We start from the raw sequence: 15,959 nt of genomic DNA, 5'->3' as shown, positions 1-15,959 counted from the left end.
CCTGGTGCCCTGGGCTCCCCTCAAGCCCGCTCAGGGCGCCGGGGAGGTGCAACGGGAGGGGTGTCCCCGGGGTCTCCTCCAGGCCCCGGGAGCACATGTGGGGCGTTAACCTGTCTTGTCGTCTGTTCACCGTTTCCCCCGTAGATCGGATCCCTGCACCACGGGCTCGGCTGTGTGAGTGCCCTCCGCTTCCCGTTCCGTGGTCCCTGCAAGCCCCCAGCTCCCGGCCCCCAGACCCAGCGCCCTGGTTGCACGAGTCGCTCTCTATGGCGATGAGAAGTTTGCTTGTCACAGTTCTCTCCGCCTCAGATCTCGGCGGCCCCGCAGGGAGGGCTGTGCTGTCGGCCCAAAGCGGACGGTCTCCATGTGTCTTGTCTGGGCCTGGTCGAGCTTGTCCCCCGGCCCTGAGACCCTGCGCCTGAACTGATGGCCTCAGGGTGGCACTGAGGCCTCCCGCCCTCCCCCTGCCCACCTGGCCCGGGTCTGCCTCCCCGGTCCCTTCCGCTGGCCGCCAGGTCAGGGCCCAGGACCCTGTCACTTGTGTGACCCGGCCCCCCGGCCCCGCGCTCTGCCGTCCTGTCTCCCGCACCCGAGGGCCCAGGCTGGGCCCGCATTCCCTCCTGTGTCCCTGCGGGTGGCCGAGCTCGGCCCTGTAGGGCCGTGTGTGCGGAGGGCGGAGACCACCCCCTCGGGGTGACGACCGCCAGCTCGGGTCCCCACACGGCCCCCCAGACTCGGACGTCGGGGCTGAGATCCTTCAGGACGGAGGGCCTGGGAGCTGGGGCGCTCGGGCTGCATGTGACGGGCACTTCGGGGGGCTCCCCGGGACCAGGGCCCCCCACGAGCCGGCGCTGAGAGCGGCGGAAGGCGGTCTCCCTGGAGCAGGGCGGCGGGCACGGGGCGTCCCCGGCCGGGGTGCGGGCTGACGCGGCCCCTCTGCACAGGTGTTGTCGCTGCCACACCGCCGCCTCGTCTGCTACTGCCGGCTCTTCGAGGTTCCGGACCCGAACAAGCCCCAGAAGCTCGGGCTGCACCAGCGCGAAATCTTCCTGTTCAACGACCTCCTGGTGGTACGTGGGCCCCCAGGCGCGGGCTGGGTGCGCAGACGTCCGGCGGCGCGGGCTGGCTCCTCCAGGACAGAGCGTTCGGCCTCCGCAGCTCCGGGCCTGTCCTGGCCCCTCGGCCTCCAGGGAGCCTCTTCCTGACGCTCCAAGCAGAGGCCTCGCGGCCCCCTGAGCCGCCCCCCGGGCAGGCAGGTGCGGTGCTGTCCCATTGGCCTGGGTCTCAGCCCCAGGACTGGAGGGCTGGGTGCGGCAGAGGGGGGCTCCCCAAGAGGACGTTGAGCTCTTGCCTCCAGAACAGGCAGCCTGCGGGTGAAGATGGTCCCGAAGCCCACTTCCTCCCCGGGACCCCCGGCCCCTGTCCCCGCCCGATGGAGGACCAGCCGCTCTTGTCAGGCCTCCGAGCCTGGAGTCCAGACATGCGGCTTCCAGTCCTTTAAGAGCCCCTGACCTTGAGCAAGTCACTGCAGACCTCTGGGCCTGGTGTCGTCCGCTGTCCGACTCAGCCCTCAGCGGGTTCCGCTCTGCTGCGTGGGGCCCGCGGGCACGAGTGTCCCTCCTCCTGCCGGCCTCAGAGCTGCGGGGCAGGGGGCCCTCACACAGGAGAACACGGCCCCGGGGGCTGCGAGACCCTGAGGGCGTGGGCTGCCCCGCCCTGCGGGCCTGGGCTCAGCCTCTGCATCCGGCCGCCCCCAGGTCACCAAGATCTTCCAGAAGAAGAAGAACTCGGTGACGTACAGCTTCCGGCAGTCCTTCTCCTTGTACGGCATGCAGGTCCTGCTCTTCGAAAACCAGTGTAAGTGGGTCCCAGCGCCCGGAGTTCATGTTCCCACTTTTATCAACAGAGGGCCGGTTGCAGGCTCCGAGTAATAACCAGGAGCATTTCATATAATCAGACGTGGGGCTCGTCACGTTGACTTTCGCCGTTAACTTCTTGCAGGTGATATGATTTTTACTTTTAGGGCAGAGCGAGTTTATTTAAACAAAACGTGGGTAGAAAGACATGCAGTAAACGGCCCTGGTGATGTGTGGGTTTGACCAGTCGGGCGAGGGTCACGCCTGAGGGGCTGTCGAGGTTCCCACCAGGGCCCCAGGTCCACGTGCTCTGGCCTTGGCGGCTGTGTGGCCCGGGTCTTTGACGTCTCCGGCCATCGCCCCCCGCCCAGGCTGGAAGGCTGCCCCTGCCTTGCTTTCCCCCGGAGAGCCTGGTGCCACATGCACCGTTGTGTCCAGCAGGCCCCTTGGGGAAGGGGTGGAGGTGGCAGGGACCCCCTGGGAATAGCCCGACCAGACCAGGTCCTCAGGCAGAGGGTCACCTTCAGGCACCCGGGGCTCACACAGGCAGCTCCCGGTCAGTCCCAGCCCACTTACGTTAGACTCGGTTTGAACTTTGTCTTCTGTTTTATTGGGCTGGTTCTGAGATTGTCACGCAGGGCTCAGCTGTCCTTGGCTTCTCCCAAAAGCTAGGTTTGGGCTCGTGAGGCCCGCGTCCCCACGCAGTGGACAGGCTCTCCAAGCTGCTCAGTCTCCCCTGGCATGCATCCCGATTTTAGGAAACCTGCTCAGGCCTCTAAGCATTGGAGCTCGCGGCCCTGAAGCAAGTCTGAGCTGTGATGGAATTGTCCTCCGGGCCGAGGACCGTCGCATACTGGGTGGTGGGTGCTTGATTCCCACTGATGAGGGAGGGGGCGCCAGGACCCCACAGCCCCGACGGCTCGGAGGCGGCCCCGGGCAGGAAGGAGCAGGCGATGCTGTCGGCTGTGGGGCGCCCACAGTGTCACCCGAGGGAGCTGGTGGGGGCTGGGAGCACCAAGGCCAGGCAGGAGAGAGCAGCGTCGCCCGAGGTGATGGGACAGGTGACTGGGGACATGGCCTCTGTCTCCTCCCAGACTCAGTGCCCAGCCAGCCTCACGTCCCAGGCAGAGTGACTGAGGACCCTGACATTCAGGTCCAGGCTGCAGGCCTGTCCTGGGGGGAGGACCAGGGCCAGGCCCTGCCTCTGCTCAGCCAGATCTGAGCCCGGCTTGAACATGGAGCAGCAGGGGCCCCGGTCGGGAGCGGGGGGCTGCCTGGTGGTCCCCACGAGCTGCGCCGCGCCCTCCCCATGGGGGCGCATCCGGGGAGCCCCGTGGACACGCCGGCCCGAGAGCAGGCAGGGCGCCCACACACAGGCCCGCGCTCTCGCGTCCCCTGCAGACTACCCCAACGGCATCCGGCTCACGTCCGCCGTCCCGGGGGCCGACATCAAAGTGCTGATCAACTTCAACGCCCCCAACCCTCAAGACCGCAAGAAGTTCACCGACGACCTGCGGGAGTCCATCGCAGAGGTGCAGGAGATGGAGAAGCACAGGATAGAGGGTAGGTCGCGGTCGTGGCCACCGCGGGCGGCGGGCGCCCCTCCCGTCTGTGGCCGAGGCTGCGGTGACTCCCGAGCCTCGGCCCCTCTGGCTTCCCGCGGCCACGTGCTCGGACAGCCCCACCGCCCAGGCCACAGGAGGAGCACGGAGGGGAGGGCAGTGAGCAGGGGTCTCCAGGTGGGAGCTCGTCCTGCCCGGGGAGCTGCACCACGGGCCCCGAGGAGGCCAGAGCCCTCCTGGTGCCCCCGCCCCCCGGCTCTGAGCCTTGTTCCTTGGGTGTTCATGTTCCGGGGGACACATGAGTGTCCCCTGCTCCCCAGCCTCCATCCACGGCCAGGCCGGGTTAGCCTGGCTCCACTCTAGACCCAGGAATTCGGTCTCCCCCCCGAGTCGCTGAGCTCCCCGCAGGCCTCAGCACTCTGGCCTCTGCGGCCTCCCTTCGGGGGTCTCCCTCAGTCACAGGGGCTTGGGAGGGGGGGGGTGTCACTCCAGCTCCTCCCCAGATGAGCTCACCCCTCTGTCTCCCCACCAGCCCCAGAGGTGGTGGGTCTCGGCCTCATGCCACCCGGAGCAGACACCCCCTATTCCTCCATTCCTCCGTGTCGCTCTCCTGGTGGTTGCCCACCTCCATCCACCGCCCCCTGCCCCCCGCCCGCCCTGGGCTGGGGCCCTGCTCCCCTCACGGCCCGGGTGCTCTGTTGCAGCGGAGCTGGAGAAGCAGAAGGGCGTCGTGCGGCCCAGCATGTCCCAGTGCTCCAGCCTCAAGAAGGAGCCGGGTGGCGGGACGCTGAGCCGGGCCTGCCTGGACGACAGCTACGCCGGCGGCGAGGGGCTCAAGCGCAGTGCCCTCAGCAGCTCCCTGCGTGACCTCTCAGAAGCGGGTAAGAGTCGGGCCCAGACCGCCCCCCACCCAGCGCACGTGGGGGGCTCCGCTGCGTGTGGTAGGCTTACATTGGCCAGGGGGGTGGGGGCCACCGCGGCAGAGGGCCTTAGACTGAGCGGGTCTGGGTGGCCACCTCCAACCCACCGCAGCATCTAAGCAGGCAGGGAGGGCATCCCCCGGAGGCCCCAGGCAGGACAGCTGGGCGGGTACCCCGTCTCCCCCGCTTTTTACTTGCCCTTCTGTTTCCTGAGCCCGGCTCTCGCTCAGTGTGAGCCGGGCCCCGTCGCTCTGCGCTGCCCGTGCCCCCCGCTTCACGCTGACGAGGGCAGGGGGGCGATGCCTGCTGCGCCGTGTCCGGGGCCTCGTCGTCGCCTGCAGTCCCGGGGCCTGCTCTCCTGGCAGAGGCCCCCTTCCCGGGAAGCCCGGGCCTCCATCCAGCCCAGAGGCAACAGGGGAAGAGAGCCTTGGCGGAAGTCGTTTCCTTGTCTGTGTGTGTGTGTGGTTTGCTGCCGGCCTCTTAACCCTCAAACAAGCCGCCCGGGTCTCCTGGGTTTCCTGGGGTCGGGGGTGTGCCTGGAGCATCGGGGGGCGCTGGACCTCAGTGGTGGTGGGGGCGGGGAGCCTGCTGCCCCAGCCTGCTTTGCCTGTGGGCGCTGTTGGGGGGGGGGGGGCGCGCCATGGGCTGCAGGGGGCAGCCTTTCCGTCCCCCACGAGGTGCGTCAGGCCAGGCAGCTCCTCCCCGGAAGAGGCTGGGTCAGCGTGGAGTGGAGGCAGCTGGGCACGTGGGCATGTGGCCAACCCAGCGCTGTAGGCTCCCGGGACCCTCGACTCGCGCTCCTGCCCCGGGAGCCCGACATGACCTGGGTTTGCTGGGGGAGACCCTCTCAGGCTGAGACCAGCGTCCCCCCCCTTCCCCGGGGCCCAGCGGCCCCTCTCCCACCAGGCGATCGCCTAGCCCAGCCCAGCCCAGCCCAGCCCAGCGGCCTCAGGCATCACTGCGTGGCCGGCTCTGGGCCCCCAGAGAGAGCTGCTCAAGACCACATCCCATCCCTACCCCCCCCGCCAGCAGCGCTTCGTCCCTTCAGCATGTTCGTTTCTCAGAAGTTTTCCCCTTTTTTCTTTTTTTTTTTTTTGAGTTGGATTTTTCCCTTTGCTTCTATCTCATCATTCTTTTTTTCTTTCCATCGTGAAAATGCAAAGTGCATGGCCATCGTGCGAGTCAAGTAGGGCTTCTCAACCCGGCTCTGCTGCCTTCCTGGGCCGGGCCGTCCCTGCCGTGGGGGCTGCTCTGCGCAGGACACCTCCGCACCCCGGTCACCACAATCGGGAACCTCCCTGCAGACCGCCGGGCGCCCTCGGCAGGGAGAGGGCAGAGTCTGGCTGGCAGTGTGGCAGTGGTTGAGAACCGATGGTTTTCCCGCGGCTCGTGACACCCAGCTAGACGTAACCAAATTGCTCTGGGGCCCAGGGCCCGTGTTTGGGTTTGTGCAGTGGGGCCGCCTCGGGTCGCTAGGGGCCCTGTCCAGCCCCCCTGGGTAGGAGTGGCCTCAGCACAGCTGCCCAGTTACTCTGGCTGCTGACGGTCAGGACCCCAGGCGTCCGCTCTCTGTAGACGGAGCCACGAGCCCGGTGTGCGGCTGGGTGAGGGGCCGAGCTCTGAGCTCTGGCTGGTTTCTGTCGGGGATTCTCAGCCAAGAAGGACTGCAGGGGGCCAGAGTCCTTGGACCCTACGCCGAAGAGGGTCTCTAGGAAGAAGCTGCCTGCTCCCGACGGTGGGAGGTGAGGTTCGGCGGGGGTTTCAGTCGCCGCCTGGGACAGGCCCCCCACCCGCGACCTCCAAAGGAAGACAGGCCAGCGTCAGCCACCTCCTGGAAGAGGCCACAGGTGTGCGCCCTGTGCTGGACGGGGTCAGGGAGAAGCACTTCGAGGCAGTGACGTCCCCACCTGCGTGCCGGCCGAGAGGGACTTGGAGGGGATGGCCCAGGCGGAGGGCCAGTGACACCCAGCGGGGGCTTGTCCTTGCTCCCAGAGTGGCTGCCCCAGACCCACGACGACCCGGCCATCCAAGAGCCAGGACCCCAGGGACGGGGCCTCAGCCCGCCACGAACCTCAGGGACCCGGGAGGCAGGCGTGGTTTGACAGCCCAGTAGGACCCAGGCAGCCGGCTTGCCAAGAGCCAGAGGAGGACGCGGCCCTGACCCAGCTCCCGCTGAGCTGGGAGGTCTTGTCCAGTCTTCGTCCATGTAGTCTCCCTTCTGCCTCTGCCGGGGCCCTTGCTTGTTTCAGGGGCGCCAGAGCTGTGCCAGCCCACGATCAAGGATCCCAAGGGCCTCCAGGCAGAGCCCAGCTGGGCCCACGCAGCATGCTGATTTGGGGGCTTTGGCTGCCAGTCTAGGCCGAGTCACTCCTCTGAGCTTCCATTCCCCGGCTGCTGGGGGGACGAGCGCTGCCCCCAGGGTCTGTGAGAGCTGCTGCCCGCAGTGTTGGGGGGGGGCCTGGCCCAGCGTGCCAGCTGTTGTCACCCTCACCATTGCGAGGACCATGACGTGAGACCTGGGCTGGGGCCCTGCTGGCTGCTGTCCCGCCACCGAGAAGCCCGGAAGCTGTGAAGAGCCACGCCAGCCATCCATCCAGATGTGGCTTCCGAGCTGGCCGTGGCCAGGCTGACCGGGCCTGCTCTGGCCCTCGGGAGGCGCCGGCTAGGACGGGGCGCTCCCTGAGGCTCGTGCGGGGTTCCGAGATGGGGGCCCCCGGGACTGCACAGTCCCGGCCCCTCCCCCTCCATCAGTAGATGGGGTGTGTGTGTGCACACACCGGCACGCGGTCTCCAGGGGGCAGGTATCCACAGGCGTGCCCGGGACTGGAGCGCAGACAAGCGCAGGGACATCCCGTATATCCTGTTGACCTGCGACGTCAAAGAGATGAGCTCTGAGAAAGCCAGATTCCCTCCTGGACGTCCGAGTAAGAGCCCTGCTGAGTCTTGGCCCACCGTGGGCAGGAGGAGTTCTGTTTAGCTCCAGGGGGCAGCCTTTGGTGCCCCCACACCAAGCCCGGGCCTGGCCCAGTCCTGGTGGGAGAAGCAGGCTGGCTGGAGGGCAAAGCAGGGCCGGCCTGGTTCATAGACGGGGACACGGAGGCGGAGAGTCAGCAGGGTGCTGGAGGGGGTCACCCCTCCCCCTGCAGAGCCCCCCTCCGGAGGCTGGGGACTCTATTTCTGCCCATGCCCCTGCGCTGCTGCACTGAGACAAGGCAGGAAGGGGAGGTCGCCCCTCGTCTCACAGCTGCTCAAAAATGAGGAGGGACAGGTCTCCTTCAGCTGGGGACGAGGGCCAGTGTCCATGGTCCTCAGCATCCGCATCCACTGTGCAGCCCAGTCCTGTGGGCTCTGGGGCCGGGGCCCAGCACCGCCTTCAGGGGACCCCAGGCTCCCAGCTGGACTCAAGTTTGGGGGTCAGCAGGTGAAGACCCAGGCCCTGGACACCCCCCTCAGCCTGCTGTTGCGGGCACATGCAGCTGCCACCGTTTTAACCCAAAGGGTCCAGACACACCTGTCCGCCCAGCACAGGTCAGGGCGCGGGCCAAACCACGGCACGAGGCCGCCCCTTCCATCTTCCGGGCTCCTGGGCTGGTCCAGCTCGGAGGCAGCGTGGCCAAGGTCTCCCACCTCACGTGGACAGGCGGACGCGGTGTAAACTGCTCGCCATGGAAACGAAGTCACTCAGTTCGTCAGTCAGAGCCTCCATCTCCTCCTGGCGTGGACAGAGGACACCTGTCCCGAGCAGTGGGGCTTGTGGAAGCCAGAAGAACATCTGGAGTCCCTTCTCTGCCCCCAAGAGCTGGCTGGAGGCTGGACCCGGCCGAGCCCTCAAGCTGGAGCACCATCTTCCCCGACAGCCTCGGTGTCCTGCAGGAACCCCCGGAGAAGTCGTGTGGAGGATGGGGCAGGCTCCCGGCCTCCAGAACCAAGAGGAAGACTCAGCCTCCTCGGGCACGGCCAACGTGGATTGCCCACCTGCCCCGCGCCATGTGCGGGGCGCTCGGAGGCGTTGTCAGTGAGGGCTCACGGACTGGAAGGCGTGTGGCGTCCTGGGGGGCTGGCGCTCACAGAGGGGAGAGCTGGTCTGCGGGCCCACCCATGCCCCCAGCCAGACACTGCACAAGGCAAACACGGCCCCAGAGGGGACCTGGAGCTCGTCTCCTGAGAGCCCCCAGGCCCTGCGGGCAGCAGGCAGTGTGTGTGCGCCTGTGCGTATGTGCAACATACGTCCGTGAAATCCACCCAAGGGCAGTGCAGGACCACGCTTGGCTCGTTTCAGCGGCTGGAGGCGCCGCCCCGTCGGCGGATGGCCGAGGGTTCCCGCCCCCCCACCCTCCCTGGCACCCAGCCCTCAGGCTTCCGGTCCACGAGAGGGGGATAAAGTTCAGCTGGTTGGAAAAGATTTTTTTTTTTTTGTCTTTTTGTCTTTGTTTTTCTTTTTTTTTTGGTTTTTAAGAACCCCGTTGTCTTTTTAAGTCGTCAGCGCCCTGCCCCCGGCTCCGCCGGGCCGTGGGTGGCAGCGCGGGCCGTGTCGCGTCTAACCTCTGGTATTGCATGTTCTGGGCAGGGAAGCGAGGGCGTCGCAGCAGTGCGGGATCGCTAGAGAGCAATGTGGAAGTAAGTAGGAGCCCGTCCGGCTGGCTGTCGTGTGTCACCTCCCGTCCTCGGTTTTTGCCTCTTGTCTTTTTTTTTTCTTGTCTTTTTTTTTTTTGCTCCTCCTTCCCTCCTCCACAGAGACCAGATCCACCCCGCCTGCCTGGCACGTGCATGCCGCCCGCCTAGACGCGCCCGCGCCCCTCACCGCTTGTGGGGGCTGGAACAGTGGGGGCGGGTCCGGGTCTGTTTGTCACGGTTTAGTCTCCGCTTAACCCCCGCCCCGCGGCCCCTAAGCATGGTTAACGCCCCGGCTCCCCGCCCTCCCCGCGGCCCCGCCCCCTCGCTGTCGGTCCCGCCCTCTCGGGCTTCCACGCTCCGCCATCCCCATCGCTTCTCCTTCCTGGAGGTTCGATTGCTGTGTGTCTGCAGTCAGGGCGCCTCGGAATTGCTCAGCCAGCTCGGGGGCGGAGAGCCGGGAGAGAGAGGAGTTCAGTGTGGATTTCATGAGGTTCCATTCATCCTCCAGCCATCTCGACATTCCTGTTCTCATCTCCGCTCAGCTTGCAGGCCTCTCTGTCCTCTCTTCCCGTGTTTGGTTGGCGTTAGGTAGCCGCAGTGAGACGCCTAGGCGGTGCCCGCCCGCAGGGGGAGGCTCCCCCAGCCCCTCCTGCGGCCCTCAGCACCCCCCTCCCCCCACCAGGCAGAGCACACACCCTCGGACACTGAGAGGACCAGGAGGGCTCAGGGCAGCGTGTTGGGGGAGCAGGCCCCTCTCCGCCCCGCCCCGCCCCGCACGCGCTGCTGACACCCGCAGACACAGGGCTCTGATCTGAAGGCGGGGCCACCCCCGAGGCAGAGTGCTCAGCGGGGCTGCGTTGCCCCCACGTGTCTCTACCCCAGGGCCCCCTTGTGGGCCGCCACCCCCTCCAGCTGACCTGCACGGAAGTGTCTGGAGATGGCCCCTGAGTCTAGCCTCACGGGGCCTGGCCTCTGCGGCCAGCACGTTGAACTAAGGCTTAGCAGTCAGTGGGTGAAACTTTTTAACATTTTTTTTTTTAAAGAATCATTCTGCCGTAAGTGCTCTAAGCTCTTTTAATTTTGGTTTCTATGAATTTCCTTTTTAGGGGTCCATCATTAGCAGTCCTCACATGCGCCGGAGAGCTACATCAACACGAGACTGCCCATCTCGCCCACACCAGGCCATGCCCAACTCCTCCTCCCTCCTGGGCTCCCTGTTTGGGAGTAAGAGAGGGAAGCCCCCTCCCCAGGCCCACCTGCCCCCAGCACCGCCCCAGCCGCCCCCCCACCCGCCTCACCCCGTGGCCAGCCACCCCCAGGGGCCTGTGGAGGGCCCCCTCGCGGGCCCGGTGCACGGGCACCACGGCCAGTACTGCGTCCTGCAGCAGAGCCCGCCCCCCTACCACCATCACCATCACTACCACCCGCCCCAGCACGTCCAGCACGCACACCAGTACCACCACGGCCCCCACGGGGGGCACCCCGCCTACGGGGTCCACGCGCACGGCCACCCGCCGCTGCCCACGGGCCACGCGGGCCATGCCGTGCACCACCACGGGCAGCCCCCCGCCCCGCCGCCCCCCACCAGCAGCAAGGCCAAGCCCAGCGGCATCAGCACAATTGTGTAGACAGCCTGGGTGGGGGTCCCGGCCCCCCCCGGAACACGTGCACACCACACAGGCGCTCCCAGGGGCGGCAGCCCCAGACCAGACCCAGGGCACCTCCTGTTTGCACCTCCCCTCCGCCCCCCGGCCTGGACGGAGCCCCCGAGCCCCGGGGCTCGAGTCACAGGGAACACAGCCCCCGGTTTGAGTTGGCGGGGGCGCCCCTCAGCCCCAGAGGTGGGCCTCGGCCACCACCAGCCCGGAAACGGTGCCACCGGCCGAGTAGATGTTGAACCGAGCCCTGGCCCCCATCCCCACCCAGGTCCCAGCTCTCTGCTCCCTCATTGTACCTGGGGGTGATGACCCAGCCTAGGAAACGAAGAGATGACACACACAACCAGACAGAACCAAACACATAACCCAAAACTTGCTGCATTATTGCTCTTTTATTGACAATGGGCAAAAATTAAGTAGACCTGATATGGTTGATGAAAATACGTAAGTAAACTTTATATAATATAAATATATAAATATATAAATACATATATACATATATATATATATATACTGTATAGGTAGTATTTGTGTGTGAAAGGCAAATGTTTCAGTCCACAAAATTAGCAATAGAGACTTTACAAGGAGCCCCACTTACCTGATAGGAAGACAGAACCTTAGACAAACGTGTGAGAGATTAGACCAAAAATTTAAATGCTAGGGACAAACTCAGATACTTCCATATTTTCGTAAGAAGAGACGCCCCACCCCCAGGACTGGCTGAAATCCTTACCGCAATCACTACTAACCGTGCCAAGTAACATAGCATCTAACTGTTTTCAGAGTCTGATATTGCTTTATATAAATCCTTATTTTATTAACAGATGACTATCATAAGTAATCAGTATTATAACTGCTCTGTTATTTCAGGTAAGCAAATAGATTTTAAAAATGCAGTAAACTCTACCGTAGCAACTCGGGACCACTAGTTCAGAACTGGTTGTCCCGGACTGTTGGTTACCCAGACTCTTAGACACTTTAAATGGCTGCAATAACTGTGAATTTCCATGATCCATATTTCTTTCGTATGCATCTGGTTTACTGCACACTCATTCAGAGCCCTCCGCGGGCGCCCCACACCCGGCAGAGAGGTGTTCATCTCCCACATGAAAGCGACCAACTCATGCTCCTCTCCCCAGCACCATGGCCCCCTCATCCTGTCTACAGCCGCAGCAGGCGGACGCCCTGGAGAACCGAAGGCTGCTGCTCTTAGCGTGTAGCGCCCCGGGGCGGTGTGTGTGCTTCCCGTTGTGTTTTCTGAGTGGTGGCCGTGACCATCGTGATTCCATGTGGCCGTGTGCTCGCGCCCCCGTGTTGCGTCTCCGGCCCGTCTGAGCCCGCCGCGCGATGAGCGCCCGGCCCCGCCCCGCGCCGCCCGCCGGGGCGCGCCCGGCTCTCCCGCGGTGCTCTGTCGCTTCCGTGTGGGGGGGCCCCGTCCGCTCCCCCGGGCCGGCGTCACCCACGGGCCGTCCTTTGTAGTTTCAGCCCTTCGAGCCACTGCAGCCGCCCGTGCTGTGCTCCTAGGCCGCGGACCGGAGGACCGCCCCCGGGCGGGAGCCCCCGCAGAAGGGCGAAGCTGGCGCGGGACTGCATGGGCGTGGGGCCCTGGACTGCGGCGGGACAGCCCCGGGGAGCCCGCCCTGGCCGCGGCCGGGACTCTGCCCACCCCACCCCACCCCCACCCCGCATCATCCAGGTCTCCAAACCAGCAATTCTGCAAACCAAGCACTTTGTTAATCTCCACAGAGAGCAAATACAGCAATCTAGAGTTGAGCCTTTTTTTTTTTTTCTGTTTCTTTTTTGAAAGAAGTGTGACTTTAACCTGCCCGCCTTTATCTTCCCGTCCATGTGGTCCTCCTCCCTCAGGCATCCGCTCAGAGAGATGGGACGCACGGTGTGTCTGTTCTGGTCCAGGCTGGGCTGGGGAGGTGGGGGGAGGCTCCCCAGTTTCGCGGACCCCGAAACTCCCTGGTCACCCCGCAGAGCCCGGCCCCCCAAGGCGTCCTGTCTTGCAGTTTCAAGGGCGTCATCGTGACCGGAAACAGTCGATTTGTACTGCATGTCCTCCGGCATCAGGCGCGTGAGGCCACACTGTGTATTGTGTATTTGCAAAACTCTCTCAGTGTTACTGTTGACAAATAGTTGAAGTAAAGTGGTAACATATTAAATATGTCGGCTTTTCTTCACCGTCTGTACCAATCGTAGGATCTAACTGTAAACTCCAGGTTGTTCCAGAAAAGATGCAGGCACGCTGGCTGGCACCAGGCCGCCCTTTCCACAGGGCCATCACTGTGGGCACAGAAGCCAGCAGGGCAGAGCTGGGGCACAGCGCACCCTCTCTGTGGGCCACTCAGAACCCCCACCTGCGACCTCTTGGGTCCACAGGCCTGGGCGCGTCCAGCTTTCTGCTGGCTGGGTTCCAGTCAGTGAGGTTTCATCAGCGTGTGCGTTTCGGGGACAAACATATCACGGGATGAGTGTTCCCAGAAGGCACACTGTCCCGTGGAGGAGGCTGGGGCCGGCCCGCCCCGATCTCGTGGGGAAGCAAACATTCCTGATGAGCTGGTGGTCCCAGGCAGCTTGCCTGGGACCGCTCTCTGGGACCCCAGACCGCCTCAGGGTCCACCCGCCCGCAGAAGAGGCGGAGGCGGGGCGTTGCCAGGCTGCCTGTCCTCCTTTCTCACCGTCAGGACACACGTGGGGCGTTTTGCTCACAGATTATCTCAGCAGGAGACCCTTAGAGGAAGCAAGCTGGTACCATCACCCAACATCTTTTCTGGGACAACAAAGTCATGTATTTGTATTTTTTTTTAAGTTTATGAATGGATCGTATAACAATGTAAAAATAAAGTTCATCCCAATATGACGTGCGCCTCTTACTTAAAAACGTCCTCAGTCGTCCGGTGTAGAATGATTTTTCCATCCCACACTGCATGCCACAGGAGCCTCTCGGCTTTAAGATGAGCTGAATTGACCGTAGGTAGCACGGGTGACTCGGCTCCGCACGAAGCCGTGTCACCACAGGTAAGCATGCCCCTTACCGTCCGCTGTAAAGCACCACCGCCCTCCCTGCCTGAAAAACGAGCCCTTCCGTAAGTATCTTAAACCCGGCAGCGGCGATCCAGGAAGCAGGTTGCAGAATGAGTCGGCATGGGGCTGGAGTGGCGGCGGGGGCCCGACGTCCGTGTGACCCGCCTGTGGTCACGCGGAGCACTCGGGCAGCACCGCCTCCTCTGGGGAGCTGTCACTCACCACTGAGGTGTCGCCCACGATTAGAACCAGGACTTGAGTGCAGGCCGCTGAGACCTCAGGGGCCCCCTGGCTCGCGGGAAGCCCAGCACCCACCGTGTAACTTTGGGGAGACAAGAGTGGTTTCCCTGTGTATTCTGTTTGTAAGTAACAGACTCTACTGATGTAAAACCATAGCTGTGATCATGTGGAGAAAGCAAATAAATCCTTTGAATCACTTGCGTTCTCACTTTTTCTGGGAAGACCGGCCGTTTCCCTGTTGGCTGGACACGGCAATCCCCGGATGGCGAGGTGGCCCATCCCTGGTCTTGACTGCGGTGGGCTGCAGCCTCTGGGAAGACGTGAATTTGAGGATAGTGACAGATGGCTTAAGATAAAGGTACTCATCGCAACGTAGGCACTGGTAGAAGATTCCCCAAGGTATTTATAATTTCTAGCAGCTTTGAACAAAATTTTGTGCTTTCATTGAGTTAGAAGAGATGGACCCTATGAAGCATAGGGGTGGGCAAGGGGTTGACTTGTGAGCAGAAAGACACCTAAGGCCCAGCCCGCATTATGCGATGGGTAACATGACCTGGAAGCCAGGAAGGTGGATTCTCTTCTCCCAGAAGCGGGGCTTCTACGAGAATGTGCTTGGCTGGTACTGTTTCTCCTTTCCTTAAACCCAGATCGGCTCCAAAGAATACCCCCCTTGAAAGCTTCAGTACATACAAAATGAGGTAAAACCGGTTCATCTAATTTGCAAGCAGCACCAGAGGTTCATGTCAGTGGCCACGATCGGCGGGGGCCCAACCTCCACAGAGAGGGGAATTCCCACGGGAAGGCTTTCCCAGGTTTCTGCAGCTGGATGGCGGCCCTGGGTTGGGGGGCCCTCCAGGGGAGGGCAGCTGGTTCCCGGAGTTGGCAGACGTCCTTCAGCCTGTGACGTCACCTCGCACAGAGCCGCCACCACCTGCCGCTCAGCCAGTGCTGGGGTTTCAGGTTTGTCTCCCCGGGACGTCGGGCTCCCGGGGCAGAGGGTGCCTCCGGCCGCTCCGCCCAGGACCGCTGCGGTTAGGGTTTGCGGTCGAGATGCAGCTGAAAGCGCGCTGCTGGGTGGAAGGGGGCAGGGGTCACGGCACAACCACTGGCTGATCTGAGGGTGTGTGAGTTCTCAGCTCTCTGCAGCTCCTGCCCCTGAGAGTCGAGCCGGGGACACAGAGGACGCGGTGGGGCTCCTCTGGAGCAGTTCCTGCTCACTGGCCGTGTCCCGTAGCTCGCGTCTTGCCGGATCTCTTGGCAGCTTTCAACACTGTTCACATGCCCCATGGTGGAACACGTGGCATCCTTGGTCCTATTCTCGCCTTCATCTCGGGAGTGACGGGGGGGCGGTGCGGGGACGCCTCCTCTGTCTCCTCTGCTGGCCGACACCCCTCCCCGGAGCCTTGAGTGCTGGCCTCGGGGTCACAGAAAGCCGTCTCCCTTCCTCCTCTCGGCACACAGCCCGCCCTCCGTTTTCCTGGAGAAATCCCTGGATTCGAGTCTCCAGCCCAGACCTCTCCTCTCAACACCCACCTCCCTGGGGTCCTCCAGTAAGTAGCACCTCAAACTCTTTGTCCAGGACCAAATCCATGATCGCAGACAGAGCTGGGCCCCCCGGGCCCCCCACCCCGTTGGTGAACAGCATCACCTCGAGGGGCGCAGATTAGAGCTAGGAAGCGCTCTGGACGCCCGTCCTCATCCTGACTTTCCAAGTCTGTGCCTTCATGACTTTGACCTCCCTCAGTTCTTACGTCTCCCCGTGCCTCTTCGAGGCTCACGTGCCCTCAGGCTTGTTCCCCGGACTAGAGCCCGGTACCTGGGCTCCTGGCCGCCACGGTGGGCCCCTCAACTCCTCTCCACTGCCACCAGAGGGGTCTTCTAAAGGTGCTGCCTGCTTGAAGTCACGTCAAAGACTTCCTGCTGGCCTCAGGATTAAAAACAAACCTGCAGAAGCTCCTGGACACGGACTGCGTGTCTGTCCCCCGGCCCTCCCCCCTTCACCCCCGCCGTCCCCTTTCACTCCAGCAGCGCTAGCCCTTCAGATGCCCAGGGAAGCCGTCTTCCCCTTGTCTCAGGGCC

General features: G+C 63.7%; 1 protein-coding gene across 8 annotated transcripts in view; it reads left to right on the top strand.

The window, feature by feature from the left end:
* The window catches only part of IQSEC1 (IQ motif and Sec7 domain ArfGEF 1), a 141,576-nt gene extending 127,498 nt beyond the window's left edge, over positions 1–14,078 (top strand). For 3 of the 8 annotated variants that reach the window (XM_043443448.1, XM_043443449.1, XM_043443445.1), the window contains exons 8-14: positions 145–174; positions 945–1,070; positions 1,758–1,857; positions 3,258–3,419; positions 4,123–4,299; positions 8,906–8,955; positions 10,059–11,451. In XM_043443448.1, the coding sequence (XP_043299383.1) occupies positions 145–174; positions 945–1,070; positions 1,758–1,857; positions 3,258–3,419; positions 4,123–4,299; positions 8,906–8,955; positions 10,059–10,580 (1,167 nt within the window). In that variant the 3' untranslated portion in view covers positions 10,581–11,451. Of the gene's footprint in view, positions 1–144; positions 175–944; positions 1,071–1,757; positions 1,858–3,257; positions 3,420–4,122; positions 4,300–8,905; positions 8,956–10,058; positions 11,452–12,089 lie in introns of those variants that run through there. The other 5 variants (XM_043443446.1, XM_043443443.1, XM_043443444.1 and 2 more) reach the window with 3 other exon arrangements.
* Positions 14,079–15,959: the final 1,881 nt, after the last annotated feature.

This window comes from Cervus canadensis, chromosome 22 (genome assembly GCF_019320065.1).
Source record: "Cervus canadensis isolate Bull #8, Minnesota chromosome 22, ASM1932006v1, whole genome shotgun sequence".
NCBI lineage: Eukaryota > Metazoa > Chordata > Mammalia > Artiodactyla > Cervidae > Cervus > Cervus canadensis.
The sequence above is the reverse complement of the archived record's forward strand: the minus strand, read 5'-3'. Positions and strand labels throughout refer to the sequence as shown.